This window comes from Kryptolebias marmoratus, linkage group LG14 (genome assembly GCF_001649575.2).
Source record: "Kryptolebias marmoratus isolate JLee-2015 linkage group LG14, ASM164957v2, whole genome shotgun sequence".
Taxonomy (NCBI): Eukaryota; Metazoa; Chordata; class Actinopteri; order Cyprinodontiformes; family Rivulidae; genus Kryptolebias; species Kryptolebias marmoratus.
In genome coordinates, this window is record NC_051443.1 from 1,849,113 (window position 1) to 1,866,058 (window position 16,946).

Here is a 16,946-nt window from a genome sequence, read left to right on the forward strand (position 1 = left end):
AACAACAACAACATGGGAATGACCTGCTAAACAACAACAACATGGGAATGACCTGCTAAACAACAACAAAAGCTCAAGCTGGTCAGAGAGTGTCATTATGCACATTGGAAAGATTGCTGTAGCAACATGGGCTGAAAGGCCACTAAGAGAAGAAGAAGAAGCCATTACTCCAAAAGAAACAAACAATCCAGAAAATACTCACAGGGACCAAGGCCTTAATGTCAGGAGACTTGTTTTGTAGTCTGCTGAAGCTGAAATTGAACTCTTTGACCATAATGACCATCGTTACGTTTGGAGGGAAAAGAAGTGTGAAGTACGGGGGTGGCAGCATCATGTTGTGAAAGGGGTTTTGCTGCAGGACATATTGGTGCACTTCACAAAATAGATGGCATCATGAAGAAAAAATATTTTGTGGAAATATTGAAGCAACATCTCAGGACATCAGACAGGAAGTTAAAGCTTGGGCACAAATGGGTCACAAATGACCCTCAGCATACTGTCAGATAGGCTCCAAAGTGACTTAAGGAAACAAAGTCTGTGTTTGGAGTGGCCATCACAAAGCTCTGATCTCAATCCCGCAGAAAACTTGTAGCAGAGCTGAAAAGGTGTGTGTGTGAGCGAGTCAGCCTACAAACCTGACTCCGTTCAATCAATTCTGTCAGGAGGAACGAGATACAATTTCAGCAAACTATTGTGAGCAACTTGTGGAAGAAAACAAAAATATTTGACCAAGTCATACAGTTTTCAGACATTTATTAAAGAGAAATAACTTTGGGAATCCAAACTGACCTAAAACAGGAATGGTTTAGTCTGATTTTATGTTAAAAACAGATGTTTGCAAACACAGTATTCTCATACTGTTTTCAACTCTATCACTTTTACCAAGGGACAAAAACACACACCCAAAGGGATAGGTGCTGGATCAAAAAAAGAAACTATAAAAAGAAACAAAGCAGTGAGTGGATCTGCACACCAAATAGTGCTTCCATTGAACAACAATAATCTATAGATAAACAGTAAAATCATTTATAGTTTTGATTACATTTAAACATACAGTATAAAAAAGATACATAGGAAAATTAAATTGCAAAACAAATGTAGAAAAAAACAACAGTGTATAATACGATGTGCATGAAATACTCACACATATCAAGAATCAGGTTATTATTAACCATCATAAATACTAGTTAAAAAGCCACACTGTGTCCATTTTATATGACAAGAAACTGCAAAACTACATTACGCCAACTCTGAGAAGTAATGGAGAAACCAGTTGACCAACGAAACAAAGTTGTTCAATGAGAGCTCCAGTTGGAGGATACACTCGTTACTCTTCTTCATCATCACTTTTACCAAGACTCAAGTTTGAACTGCTGCAGTGACAATAAAACATGGGCTTGTCCAACAATGTAAGAGAAATCAAACAGCCAAGCAACTTCTTCACAACTCTTGAGCCAAATGAACAAGACAAAACTGTTAAATCTACTGCCTCTCGGGTCAAGAGTTACAGGTTTATTGCTTTATTTACTTTGTGCACAGTAAACTCCCTTTGATTTCCCTTCTTCCTCTGCTAAAACCTTTTCAGAGCAACTTTAACAAAGTGTTGCTAGAACTGATGGGTCTAATTCTGTCCAAAGAGAAGCACGATTTTCACTTGAAGCCATCAGAAACTTAAAGGTAAATATGGATAACAGCTGAATGACCCAAAGCGGATGTATTCAGAAATTAAGAGATAAAATCCAAGTATTGCTAGCAATCAGCATTTTACAGTATAAGAATTTTTTACATTAATACCCAAGACAATCTTGTGCACCTAAAAGTGATAATAGAAAAAGAAGAGAAATGGAAACATAACTTCAGATATAAGACTGTCATTAATCATGCAAATATTTAATAATGACTTCAGAAAAACAACCTTTTTGCAACAAACTAAAAAAGATCAATACCCTTGGTTCTTTAAAAGAAAACAAAACACCTTAATATAAGTAGCAAACAGAAAAGTGCAATGAATCGTGGGTGTTTTTGCCCACTTTCTGATTTTGTATGAAATGTTTCTCCTCCAACTGCCTTGCAAACCACTCGCTGTAGATGGCATTTTGGGCCGGATTGATTCCCCCATCTCAAACAGATTTTCTGATAAGCTTATTGATTGGTTGAGCTGTGGTGCCAATGGCATTCAGCAGGTTGATTTAGGCTGGTGCTGATTAGTGCAGGAATAATTGTTATCCCAGTGAACTGGGATCAATTGTGGCTGATGTCTCACCTGGGAGTGACGGCAGAGAGTGGGTAGAAAAGAGAAGAAATAGGAACGAACAGAAAAGAAAAACACACAAAGGGGGAGATGTGATGCTGAACAGCAGCAGAAAAAAAAGTGAATTGTAAGCCTAGCATTCCTTGAAGGGATGCAAACTGCCCACCACAGTTTTAGACTAAAATCCTTTTTTGATGAGAAATGAGTTGTAGCTGTTTTGGTTGAACCTTGAAAATACAAATATAAGGGATCTCAAAGAATATTGCAACATCTTATGTAATCTTTCAGCGCTCAAAAGATGTGTTGTGAATGAATGCTACTACAATATCTGTGAAATTCACTGAGGTAGACCCATATTAGGGTAGGCTGATGTTGATTAGTTGGGGTGGCCATCTTGAATTGGGTTGAGTCCAACAGGTAATGCAAAGGTTTTAAGTATCTTGTCACCTCACAAGACGAGATAAGATCCTGGGTCCATGAGAACAAGTGAGACGAGATTTTAACAATGTTTTACGAAAAAAACCCTTTTGTTACAAACTCAACTGGTATCTCTTCTGTCTGATTTTTCACGAGTCTCTTCAGACTAGAACGGTTCTCCTTCTCCTCTCATTAAAGATACCCGACCTTTGGACTCAGAGGTCCAACTCTTTTTGTAAGGGGCCAAAATTAAACATCTGATCAAAGGCCAATCTCTTTATATTTCTTGCAAAATAAATTTGCCACATTTTTCAGAATTCGTTTGTCAAAATATTCAAACAGAAACATAAAATGAACTTTTACACACACACACATAAAACTTATAAATCTGATGCAAGTCAGCAGATTTCATTGGAATTAGTTTTAAATGAAAGACTTCCTAAATTCTTATGTCCTCCTTAATACTGACATTTTTATGGTTTCTCAAGAGAACATTTGACTTACTTTTACATTTTACAGAGATTGCTTTCTGAAAGTTTCAATAAAATCTGTTCAGTGGTTCATGAGATATTTTGCTCAGACTTCTACAGTTATTAACAAAAATTTAACACAGTTCTCCTGCGATCAGTTAGAGAACAGTGTCAACTACTAACACACCAAATTTTTGTTCATTTGAAAAATTAAGTGACTTATAGCCACTCTTGTGTTTGCAATGCTCTTTTTGCTGTGGCAGCCATCTTGAACTTGGTTGGTTCTTTGGCTTCAGTGGCAGGCAATAAAAACTTGTACAGATCTCGGAGATAAATGATGGGAGTGGGTTTCAGTTGTCTTACCATAACTGGAAGTTGGCTGCTTGTGTTGAGTCACTGAAGTCAACACCCATGGACACAGTTACTGAGGCCCCGGGCTCCAACCGCTCTGAGAATGAAAATAAGAAGAGGAAAGAAAGAGTGAGTGACAAGGGCACAATGTGCAGCGTGAGGAAGAAGGAGGAGGAGGAGCAGGCTGCAGCAGCAGAGTGGAACAGACAAGCATTTTCACCACTTGTGTTTTCTACATCACAAAGCAAGGCCACCATGTGTGAGAAATCTATCCTTCAATCTCATTCCCCACTAGTTCAGCCTCGAAGGAGGAGGAAAAAAAAAAGAAACACATGAAGGACTAGCAGCACATCTCCAGAACAACAGGCTTGTCAAAGACTGCATCAGCATCAGGGAGCTGAGGGAAACAGACAGAGCAAGTCAAAAATACTGCAGAGAGTGTGCGGACAGCTGAATGTTACAATGAGAAGATCACACACTGACAGAAGCATCCTCCCTGGTTGCTCTGCGTTTGTCTCTCCATCTGTCCACACATAGAAAAGCAAAAACTGCAGAGGAAGTCTTCTGACAACAGGTCTGTTATGGAATTATTCCGAGTCCAGCCATCTCTGTCTCTGCAGTCCTCTGTATTTTCTTCAGTCTCACTGTACAGCGTCAGATAGGACTGTTGTCTACAATTGCTCATTTTATTGTTTAATATAAAATATTTATATACTATGCAGACATATATTCATTTTAATTTGGTAAAGTTTTATATGTTACAAAAGAAAGAGCCATAAAGCAAGTATTGACTTAGAATCATAGATATCATCTCTATCAGGCGCAAACCTTGTATGTTTAAAAGCACAGCTTTTCAGGAAATGGAAATAATGTCCTACTTTTCAAATAAATTAGCATTCTCTTATGTAAATTTAAATTTAGATAAATTGGTCATTTCCAGGAAGAGATGACTCCGCAGCACGATACTGTGGGATGCCGACAGAAACACAGCAACCACATGGCCTGGAAATCAGTCTGATTTGTGTTGACAATCACAGAGATGGACGTTTTTCAGCTCATAAAGGTGGAGGAGTACAACGTTTTATTTCAGGATGTCAGCCGTCATTTTGATGACCGTTCTAGCCGCACCCACACACAGCATGCCGGCCTCTACCCGGGAGAGGTTAGAGGTCACTCTACAGAAGCTAATGTTAGCTCTGAGCAGATAATACTCTGAGCGTGACAGAAGCCACACTGGTTCCTGAGCAGCCCACGGAACAGTGTGGCCCCAATAACCACCCCATTTTTATTTTTCAAAAATAGTTGACGCAAACCATGGGGAAAAAAAAGTTCTGCCCGGACCTTGTGTTGAGAACAGGCTCTTGAAGCAAAATAACGTCATTTTGATTTTGTAACTGCGTCAGAGAGCAACTTTCTTCCCTTCTCTTGGAGTGTAAATCCAGCCTTAAAGCTTTTGCAAACTGAGGCCATGTCTTGGAGCATGACAATAAAGCTTACAAGAACTGTCTGGACTGAACGCCTTAGGTTTTTGGTGTCATAAGGGTTTGTTGCTCTGCATTATTTAAGATAATAATATTGCTGAACAGCCTTGTCTGTTCATTGAAGTAATACAGTATTTGAAGGTTTTGCTGTTGGCACCTGCAGAACAAACACAAGCATGTAATCTTTCATAGCTGTTGTTACATCTGTCATGCTTGGAGATCTATGAGATCGTTTTTAAAAGGTTGCGTTTTGGCTGTCTACAGAAAAATGCAATGATGTTTCAGTTTTTCATTCTGCAATCCATTTTCAAAAATACTATACTGGGGCTCCTAAAATGTATGTAGACGCAAGGCTGATACAATAAAAAAAACTATTTACAAAACGCCATGTGTGGACAAGGCCAGGGGTTATTCAAAAAGCTATCTAAAACAGGTAAGATGTTAACTGTTCATAACGTTTCCACAGAACCCCAATTCAAAATGTCTAAACAATTATTTTACTAGGGAAGCCATTATCTGGTTTAAGGAGATATATCTGGACAGCTAAGGTAGTATTTCATGGGACTGCGACTGTTGGTGACTAGTTCCCATCAATTTCCTTGCATGAGCCCCAGAGGCTTGTAGTCTTGAATTTTTGTTTTTTTTTATCTAAATCTTTTTATTGAAAAACAACAAGGAAAATGAAGCGGTACAAACTATTTTAATCTTGACTAGATAAATAGACCCCATTGATATCACAATGAATCTAAACCAAAAACAGAAATGAACTGATTAACCCTTCTCCCTGCCTCTGAAGTCACTGACAGAGCACGGTTTGTTTAAATCCTTCACCAAAAACAGCTTCACTGCATGAAAATGTGTCTCATCAGATTCACAGGTTTGGAAACTTATTCAAGACAGACTCCAATATTTCCAGAAATGCTAAAGTGAATATTTATTGTTTTCAAGTTTTACAGACACTTGAGTTTTGAATGTTAAAAAAAACAAACAGCAGATTCTCTCCCTGAATATTCAGGCATGGCGACCAGTTTCAAGAGCACTAAAGCTGTAGAGCTTTTAACACCAGCAGCTATCTTCATTTCTGAAGTGTACTCCAGTAGATTAAATCAGAAATGTGGGGGTGGCTGCCACGGAGGGTAAAAAACAGGCTGAGGTGAGTACAGTGAGGCAGGAAACAATGTGCATGGCCTAGATTACAGTTTTAAAAGACATGCCCATAAAAATAACCCCTGATTTTTAAAAAGTGCCGCTCAAAACTCAGCTATATGGCTTGGTCCCAAACACTCAGAAATCAGTGGGACTGCAATTGAAAGGTTGTGTATTTTTTTTATTTTAATTTTGAGTCACCAACTCTTCTCCAACAGTCAGCCCAGTGAGATACTACCTTTAGTAAGCACATCACAAATATATTTTATTCACATGACAACCAGCAGTAAAAAGTAATGTAGCTTGTGGTCAAAGAGCAATATTACTTAGTAAAAACAAACCCTCTTTCACCTACCACACATAAAACAGCTCTACAAAACACTTTGTCTGTATTCATCCCCTGCAACTCATCTAAACTAAATCCAGCCGCCTGCTCGCAGTAACCAGGCTCAATCGATCCAAATTACCCACTGTTTGCCTGCATGAGTTCCTTCAATGCCCAATCAATCCCCTGCAATCGACAGTTTTAACATGCTTCATGGCACATCTTCTGTCGGAGTGTGTGTGTTCGCACACACACGCAGAACACGCAGACTCTTTTTATAGTGAGAGCAGCGTAGGCACACAATGTGAAGAAATATGGTGATAGTGTTTGTATGGTTGTCCTGATCGATATTAAGGAATGGGTTTAGACGAAGTAAGATTGGCTGTTTTGAAGTTAGGAGAATGAACGGGCCAATTTGCTGAACTGATAGTAAACAGGATTAGATGTTTTCGATAACCTGATTATTATTTAATTTTTGTATGGGAAAACAACATCATAGGGAAGAAATCTCAAAAAGACACTTTGAAGGAGCAGGAGTGACATTACATGGAAAAAACTACTTATCTGAATACAAACTGAATTATTAGTTTGAGGGAGATCATTCTTACATTACAGATTTCATGAAAAAGAAACCAGGCTTTTCCTTCTTTGTCTTTCATTTTTCCCCTTACATTTTATTTAACTTTACTGTATTCTCTGCTGTTCTCTGATAAAACACAGTGCTGTGAAAAGGCTTTTGCCCACTTGCATATTTCTTCTGTTTTTGCTTTTTTTCTTTTGTTACACTTATTACTTTAAGATCTCAAAACAAATTTTTATATTAGAGAGAAATAACTTAAGTCAATAGAAAATGCAGTTTTCAAATCAGTTTCATTTGTTAAGGGGAAAAAAAGCAGGTTTTATGTAAAATAGTAACTGCTCCCCTTCTGAAATCCTGAACTAACTGTGATTAACCCCAGTTTTTGGAAAGCTGAGTTCTGTTTCACCAGCCCCACCCAGGCCTGTAACAATGTTTTAGCCAGCGAGCAGTAAAGTTATGTTTTGTCTGACCAACTGTTGATAAATACAGCTTATTTTTGTGTGCACGGCTTGCAAAACTATTGCAGGTCATGCACATTATTTTTTAAATGAAATGAAAAGTAAAGTTTAGAAATCCAACCTTTTTATACGGTTTTCTTCCTCTTTTGCTCTCATCTCGCCCTGGATAATACTAAAATTAAATTTCATACTTTTTCAAACTAATCGAGACTCAGTAAGTACAATTAAAATTTGAAGCTTTACTGAATATTCTAAAACTCTGTAATTAGTTTAAAAACACATTTTTGTTTAACTGTACTTTGTTGGGATATTTAAATAAAGCACATTTATTTCTATAAACACTTCATTTGCAGATTCAAACATATAATTTCAGAACTTTTATACAACAAAATAATGAAGTGTTTTAACCAGCTGGTTTATGTGTAAAGAAAAAGAAAATAAACCTACTGGACTTGCCCACCTGCAGTTGAGTTCTGTCCCAAACAGAGAAGAAATGTGCCACACTGACCAGAGCTTTGCAGACCAACTGTGTTTCCAATGATAGGTAGGTATAAAACAAACTACACTCTTCACATTTAAACTTACTCAGTAATTATTTTACGTTTGTAAAATATGACCCATCAGCTGTAAAAATGGCTATAGGTTCATAAATATGTATCCATCCAATCATTATCTGCCACTTGTTCCAGAAGTTTGAGGCTCAGACATCTCTTTCCTCAGCCACCTCGTCCAGCTCTTCCGGGAGGATTCCAAGGCGTTCCCGGGCCAGCCAAGAGACAGTCTCTTGTGTGTCTGGGTCTTCACCAGTGTCTCCTCCCAGTTGGACATGCCCAAAACACCTCTCTACAGAGACACCCAGGGGACATCCTTACCAAATGCCACCTCAGTTGGGTCCTCTTGATGTGGAGAAGCAGTGGCTCTGTTCCGAGTCCCTCCTGGATAACCAAACTTCTCTAAGGGAGAGCCCAACTACCTTGTGGAGAAAACTCATTTTGACCACCTGTATCCGAGACCTTCCCAAAGTTAATGACCATAGGTGAGGGTAGGAACATGAACAGAGTTTTTCCTTGCAACTCCATTCCCTCTTTACCACAACAAACTGGTACACTGTATGCAATACAGCAGAAGCTTCACCAATACATCTGTCTATCTCACTCTTCATTCTTCCCTCAATTATGAAAAAAAACCCTGTGATACTTAAACTCCTCCACTTTAGGAAGCACCTCTTTATGGAGATAATTTAGTCTCAAACATATTCACAAATGCTACAAGATTTCTGTGCATGCAATGAGATCCACAAGTGTACCACAAGATCTGTATGCAACAAGACTGACAAACGCATAAACAGTTTTTCAAATGTGCACATTTCAAACTGCACTAGTAGAAATTTGTGACGCATACAAATTGTTAAATGCATGAGCATTAATTGCCTCCTGTGGATGGGTGAGTCAACACAAGTGCATTGATCAGCAACCCAGTTGACATTTGAGACTTTTTTAGCACTCCAAATTCACAAATGCAGCTGCAGGCTGTCAAGCTCTGTTGAAGTGGACAAGAAATTACCCTCACACCGTGGGTGGTACAGTTCAGACTAATAGTTGCAATGCTACCTAATAATAGAAAGGCCACCTGAACACAACATATTTTGATACCATAAGATAGACATTTTAAAGACAAATCTGGCACAGTTTGAATTTTTAAAATTAGTCTACTGGTTACAAATTTATTGTCAAAAAATGATCATCAGAATCAGTCTAAATGAATACAGTTCTTAAATAGGCAGCAATAGAAAGTCCTGTGTTAAACTTCCTGGAATTTCTGTTCTCACACCAGGCTGAAGCTGAGGAATCGCTCTGATTGGCTGTAAATTTTCATTTTATTCCTTCGTAGATAACACATGAGCAAAGCAGTCGAAAGGATCCACTCCCGCTCGCTCTTTGCCAATGTCTTGAGTTTAAATATGAATGAATGAATTGACTTGATCATTGCCTGACCCAGTTAGCTATAGTGCTACCGTTTATTTAATGGATTAAGAACATATAGAGGATGGACGGGTGGCCTTGCTACAGTGGACACAATGGTAGGGTTGTGCTCACGCCACCAGTGCTTCAGATTCTACACAGGTTGTTACGGCTCAGTATGTAGGCAGGATAAAACTTCAGACTTACTCCCAGCATTGCAAACCAGACTCTTGAACTGTTTGTATAAAAACTGACTGGCCTTTGGCAGTAGACCCCAATCCCCTACTTACAGAGCACCCCCACAGGGTACCCCAGAGAACACTTTCAAATGCCTTCTCCAAATCCACAAAACACATGTAGACTAGATTTGACCATTCCTACAGTTTAAATGCCATTTAATAAAATACCAGAGACAAGGCATTTTTTGCTTCAGTCCCAAAGAACGCTGAGCAGTGCTCCCCTTCTCCTATTTGTTGTTCAGATGAGTATGGTAGCTGCAGAAGAATCACCCTACATTTTATTGCTTGTGCAAAAGTCGCGTATAGCAAGATTTGTATGCATACAATAAGATACACAAACATATCCCAAGATCCACAAATGAATAAACAATTTTTCAGATGTACACACTTTGAACTGCACAAGTAGGAGTATGCTATGCATACAATGTGTCGATTACACATGCATAAATGACCTGCTGCGTACGGATCACTCAACAAGAGCACATGGATCAGCTTGCCTGTAAATGTGACTTTTGAGACTCACATTTTGTGAACTGTGTGGCTGAAATAAACAACCTAAAATGAGTAGGTTATTCTTCATGTGGAACAATTTCTGGTAGTTTTTTTACAAAAAGAATAAACTACTCAAATTGGGTTGTTCATTTCAGCTGTACATTCCATAAAATTAACATTTTCTTCTAGTGAAAAAACTATCAGAAAAATATAATTTCCCTTATTTTTGTGTGAATTGTACAACTATTTAAAATGGGTAGTTTTTTCCAGAGGAAATTTTCCATTTTTCCAATCCAGTAATGTCAATGTAAGTGTATGTGTTATAAAGGGGTTATGAGCTACTGTAGCAAGTTTCCATTAACCCAGTAAATCTGGTAAGGATCAGATGTCCCAGCTTTCCACCAAACTTGAAGCAACATGATATTTGTAAACTTGGAAGGTAAGAAATTATTTCCATATAAAACAACCTGTTCATTGGTGTTTTAGCTGACACCATATCACATTAAACTTTAATTTTAAATTCATTCTCAATACTTTAGAATACACTGAATTTCAGTCTTGATCTTAAATATTATACATAAAACCACTGATCAAAGTGATGAGTGAATGTCAACATGTTCTCTGTCTCCTTTGTTTAGGCAACAAAAGTAATTGTATTTCTGTTTTAAATTAAAGGAAAAGAATGTTGTCTGGTTTCAAATGATTGATTTAATACTGTGATAAATGTGAGTGCTTGGTTAGTTTAAATAAAGACTTTTTAACAACAACATACTGTATAGAATACACATTATAAGGGAAAATGTCCAAGGAACTGCCAGGCTTTTTGGCAACTGACAGTAGGGTGATTTCTATGTGAGGAACTCACCAATGGTGTTAAAGCAGTGGATGTTGAGGCTGGCTGGGCTCCGGTCTCCTATGTGGATCTCTTCCAGGCTGCGGTCCGAGCTGTTGGTCAGCATGACCTGCACTGCAACCATACGAGGCTGGTACAAACACGGCTGCCGGGGGAAATGGTACTTGGCTGACAGTCCTTTTCCTGTCATGTGATGAAGCAGCTCGTAGGTTTTCACAGGACCAAAGGATGAAGTGGTGATCTAAAAAGCACATGAAATGAAATGATAAACTGATTGTGTGGATGTGAGGTAGCAATAATGTTGTTTTCTTGCCTGTTTATAATTTTTTTTTCTTTACAGTTTTAGGCTGTAATTACTTCAACATATTCAAGGTATTCCAAACAATCAGGTATCAAAATGTTCACCACGTTTTGGACATTACAGCTGTAATTTGTGGCTTTTGTAACTTTTATAATTTTTAAAAGATTTAACTTTATTTACAGTTTTCTTCGTTTTGAAATGCATTGAGATCACCTTGAAAACACTTTGTGTTCTGTGAAATCTTTTAATATACTTGTTCCATTTGTGACTCCTTATGTACCCTTTTATGTCTTCTTATGTCTCCTTTATCTTTTTATGTCTCCTTATTCGCCATATTTGTCTTTTTGTGTCCTTATGCTTCGTTTCGTCTCCTTATGTGTGCTTTACCTTTTTATACATCTTTTTTATCTTTGTCTTCTTTGAAATAATAATGCTTTTTTGTCTTTTTAGGTCTCTTCATGCTTTCTATTTGTCTTATGTCTCCTTGTGTTTTTCCCTCTTTCTGTCTGACTTTCTGCTCCCCGAGTCCTCTTTTTCTTTTTTTATATTTGAAGTTAATATTCAACTCACTTTCAAGTTCAACAGTAAATTTTAGCAAAGTACTTCAGCATTCACATCTTTCTTTTTCCGAAAATATGAATCATGAATCTTTTTAGTTATTAGTGTGGCTTTGAGGAAACAATCACAAATAAATTGTGTATTTTATTTTCACAGTAATGTTTTTTTTCAGCAACCTTAGTGAAAGGAGCACATGCAGAACTTGCCTTTAGCTTTTTACATCAACACAATATCCTGAGACCTTTTGTATAATGTAGTGAAAATGCATCGACACAAAAGCCAAGATTAAGAGCAGAATCTCTACTCTGCACATCACCCATATTCATACAATTGAATTCACCCAATCAGCAGCCAGAATGTAGCACTTGTTAGTGAAGTGGGAGCTACCCCAACACTCCCTTCATTAAACTCCGCAGGGTAAAGAGGAGTGCATTTACAAAATGTCTTCAATCAGCTGAGTTAGATGGAAATGCGCTGGATGTTCAGGCAAAGCAGGCTGGATGAAAACAAGCACTAATGAATAGAAACACAAGTGGCTGCATGGGCATGGGTTTAAAGGAGCTTTTACCTTTTCAGAGGCAGGAAATTGTATTACCTTTGAGAGATGCTGAAAAGAACGAAGGCAGCGCTCTACTTTTTATCCTAAAATTATCATCTTGTTATGTAGATGAACACTGTTCACACTTGGTGGCGTTGAAATCTTTTTTTATGCTGGCAACTATTTGCTCTCATTAGGAAGAGAAGATGGCTCAGCCCACACAAGGCAACACAATAAACCAAATGCATTGTGTTCTCAAATGTGGAAATTGTCACATAATGTGCATAAACATCAGACCCTGATGTGTTGTCTTTATGCAACACATAATCAAAAAGTCAACTTCAAGTCTTTCTTTAGACTTCAGTAAAAGTCAGAGGTCATTTTTTTCTTGAGAGACAACAGTAATTAGTTAAAAAAGAAACATCAAGCTTTTTTCCACTCACAAATGATTATCACCTGAAAGCTTTAAATGTAACACTAGTAGGAATAAACATGAGTTCAGAGAAAATGTCCACTAAAAAAATTACCTACATAATCATGAGAACATCAAAGAGAATGATAAAAGAAACAAAAAATAGTATTGTTTTTATTAAAGAAAACAAAAACTTGGTGGTGTAGACAACAGATAATGTGCCTAACTTAAAGTTAACAAACTAATTAGGTTGACTCATTTTGTTTAGCCAAGTCTGTTGGTACCTTTACAGCTCATTGAAACGCTTCATTTCTGGTGAAAAGGGATTCAGTTAAAAACAATTGTCTAATGTGTATCTGCATGTCTTTAGGATATAATAAACAAAAAAACATTAAAAGAAATATTGTATTGTATAGTTTTCAAAAATATACTAGACATGTTTGTTTGTACCCTTAAAAAGACATCTCTGCATTCTAGTCATGACCTTAATTAATACACCAGGTGCCTTCAAGCTTTTCATCAGACATTCAGCCAATTTAAAGAGAACAAACAGCCACTGGATAGTTTGGTTTGGCTGTGTTCACCACACTAAATATTTAGCAGAGAAAACAAAAGTAAGAGCTGTCTGAGGAACTCAGAAAAAAGATTATAGACATCCATGTTAAAGGTAATGGCTACAATACCATCTCCAAGCAGTTTTTTGTTCCTCTGACCAGAGCTGCCAAGATAAATAAAAAGTAACATTCATGGGACTGTAGCCAACCTCCCAGGAGGTAAACAGAAGAGGAAATGCAACAGATTGATCAGATGGATAGAGTTAAAAAAATGCTAATAATACAAAACAAAAAAGAAAACAAAACTGGAGTATTCCTAAATGGCCCTCAGATCTTAAGCCTATTGAACATCTATGAAAAGATCAGGAAATTGTAGTATGGCCATGTCATCCTTCAAGCCTGAGACTGCTTGAGCAGTTTGCTCAGAAAAAGTGGGCTAAACTACAGACCTCTGATTGCTTGTTGTAAGTGATTGCTACAAAATATTAAATTAAGGGTGCCATCTTCTTTGTCCATGGCATTTTTATTTGTTTAATTAGATAAAATATTTACGATAATCAAAACCAAAGTGTTAAATAAGGAATAACAAGAGATGTCAAACATGTGTTAGTTTCACGTTTAGTTTTTTGATTATTGTGGAAGGGTACCAACATACTTGCCTGCTTTTCACATATGATATGAGGATGCTCAGTGGAGAATGCAGGCAGGTTGCACAGCTCAGCGAGTTTAGAGCACTCCCAGAGGTGGAAACAGTATTAAAATAACGTACTCAAGTAAAAGTATAGTTAAGCTGGATTAAAGTGAAGAAATATGCTTTTTATGATGCAAATGCAAGACAAAAATGATGTTGTTTTCTTAGGAGCTGTACAAAATCAAATGTTCATTAGCATTTGTGGGGAAAAAAAGCTGGATATGTTTTTTTTTTTACTACTTACTGCTCCCTCAAGAAAAAAATTACCTCTGACTTATTGAAGTCAAAAGAAAAACTTGAAGTTAACTTTGTGATTTTGTGTTGCATAAAGACAACGGAGCAGTGTCTGATGTTTCTGGACATAAACGAGTGTCTATCTTTGACAAAAGGTATGGGCAGAACTTTTTTCTCCTGGGTGTTTGCATCCTAAACATAGCCAGGAATTCCAGGAGTTTATTTCATTATTTTTAGGTAAGCTTCAGCAGAAGTTCGTTCGCAGGTTTAGCTGCCTGCCAGTTAACAGACGATGTGCCGATAAGTGCTGCTGAATTTCCCTCCACTTCGACAGACAAAGCTGCAGGCTGAATCATACCAATATTTATGGGTTTATTTGAAGTCAAACTCCTTCACATCTCATCATCATCTAGCTGGTTTATACGCTGACTGACTGGTAAGGAGAAGATCTCGTCACTGCAGGCACTTGTGCTTAGTTATAGCCATTTTTGTGTTTGTTAAGGTTAATTATCTGTGGTGGCCATTTTGAACTCCCAAATCTAGTCAGTTGTAGATGTACACCTATTGATTACATTATGAGTTCACTAAAATCTGTCCAGTGGTTGATGAGATATTTTGCTAACACAGCAGATACAAGCACACAGGCAAAAACATTATCACCAGCCTTTCTGCAGCAGGCGATCAGTCCCAGTTTAGGATTAATCAGCGTTATGTATTTGGGACTTGTTTTCTAACACGCAGGACAAAAAGGTTTCCAACAGTTTAAGACGGAACTAGTTTCAGAATTACTGCTGAATGAAATACAACATAAATAACAACATCTTCCCATGCCCCTGGAAAGAAAGTCTTTGTTGTGCCCAGACAATCCAAACACCTCTAACGGAGGTCACAGAAACATTCGCTGCTGGGCTGTAACACTGCCGCGCCCTCACATGCGCCCGTCACGCTACCGCCAGACTGCAAATTTATCGGGCCACTTTTGGATGTGTCAGAGCAGTCTGTGTCAATAAAGCACGCCGTAATGTTTGCCACCCCATCACAACAGAGATTTACCTCCCTGACAGAGACATCTAGCTTCAAGGTCCTGTCTGCTGCCTCATCCTACGCAGGCGACATGGACAGGACAGGCCTTCAAAGTGCTTATTATCACCAATTTGACACAGTGGACAGTTAAAGGTTGACACAAGTGCCCACACAAGCACCTTCACCCTTCCATCTGCTCTTGTCCCATGTTACGCACAGCAATCCCATAACACCTCAAGTGTAAATAAGAGAAGAAGAGCTATGTAACCTTGACTCCTTTGTCAGTCTGCCTTGATGTTTGTATTTTTTGGGGGCTCACAGTCTCCACCCTGGACAGGAAGGAGGGAGGTGACAATAAGGGAGGAAGTTGATTGAGAGGCTCTATTATGCATCAACTTAAAGGAAGCTCCTGTGATGGATGACACAGACACCAGTCACCTTCAGAGCCCGGACGCAACGTTCCCAGCATCCTCTCTGGCAAATGACCTGAAAATCCCGCTGACATATTCAAAAGGGGCTAACAGGAGCCAGGCAGCCGTGTGCTGTGTGCATAAGAAGGCCAATTTCAAAGAAAGAGGTGTGAATTGCACAGAGATGCATGGGAATATATAGAAAATCCATTTCTGCTTTTCAAAAATTGTCTGCCTCTGATACCAGCAACAGAATTTCCTAATTATCTACAAGAGCTAGAAGGATTGAGGTAAGGGACACATGTTTGACTTTAGGGCCTAATTGTTCCTTTCACTCAGAAGATGACAATTATTGTGGGGCGTCACAAAGACCTTGACAGCAAATTGAATTAAATAAATGTTACTACAGCCACCTAAAACTAGCTTAATTTGACAAGGACCCTCTCCAGGACATATATACAGAGGCTAGTTAATTTATGTCAATTTTTCAGCAAATTAGATATTCTAAAATGATTAATTTTGAATTTTTTTATTAAAGAACATTAGCAGTAATAGAGGACACATATTCAAAGGCAGTAGTGTCCTTCATCCAATTATACAAGTATTGTTACACTGAATACGCTTTCTTCTTACATGAACTGAAGTTGCACCTAAGGGTTATTCTTGGTATATATAGATGAACATACAGAAATGATTTGACTCACAATTTTTTTATATGAAGTTAAATTACAATTGACTACCATGAATGAAGACTACAAATTTCAGCTAATATAACAATATTTATCATTTTGAAGAAACACTGATTAATACTAATAAAGACGTTTTTTTACTCAGATTTAAGTAGTGATTAGAGCTTCTAATTTAGCTGCTGAATCCCAAAAATGAGCATTTGTAATAGAAATGTGAGAACATTTATCTAAAAGAATTAAATTTTTGCTTTTACTAACAAAAAATTTAAAAGTATATCATATTTGCAATATCACTAGCGGCTCTCTAAGGAAGAAACTAGCTTTAAGCTGAACAGTAACACAGCAATTTAATTATGAAAGCACAAATATGGCCTTATGATTATATTTCTAGATTTAAAAAAAAAAAGGTTAAGACTTTAACTCAGGTAACTGCAGAAATCAAAGAGCTAAGCAGAATGTCTCGAAAAAGAGATCCTGTAACCTTAATGGGGTCGACCTGATTAAATAAGGGT

The 16,946-nt window shown here is 37.7% G+C and overlaps 1 protein-coding gene across 1 annotated transcript in view; it reads right to left on the bottom strand.

Annotated features, from left to right (window-relative positions):
• Positions 1-16,946, bottom strand: part of ap3b1a (adaptor related protein complex 3 subunit beta 1a) — a 90,106-nt gene that overhangs the window by 17,517 nt on the left and 55,643 nt on the right. The window contains exons 23-24 of the mRNA XM_017438592.3: positions 11,037-11,265; positions 3,502-3,586 (exon numbers count right to left, since the gene is read on the bottom strand). Of these exons, the coding sequence (XP_017294081.1) occupies positions 3,502-3,586; positions 11,037-11,265 (314 nt within the window). The remainder of the gene's footprint in view (positions 1-3,501; positions 3,587-11,036; positions 11,266-16,946) is intronic.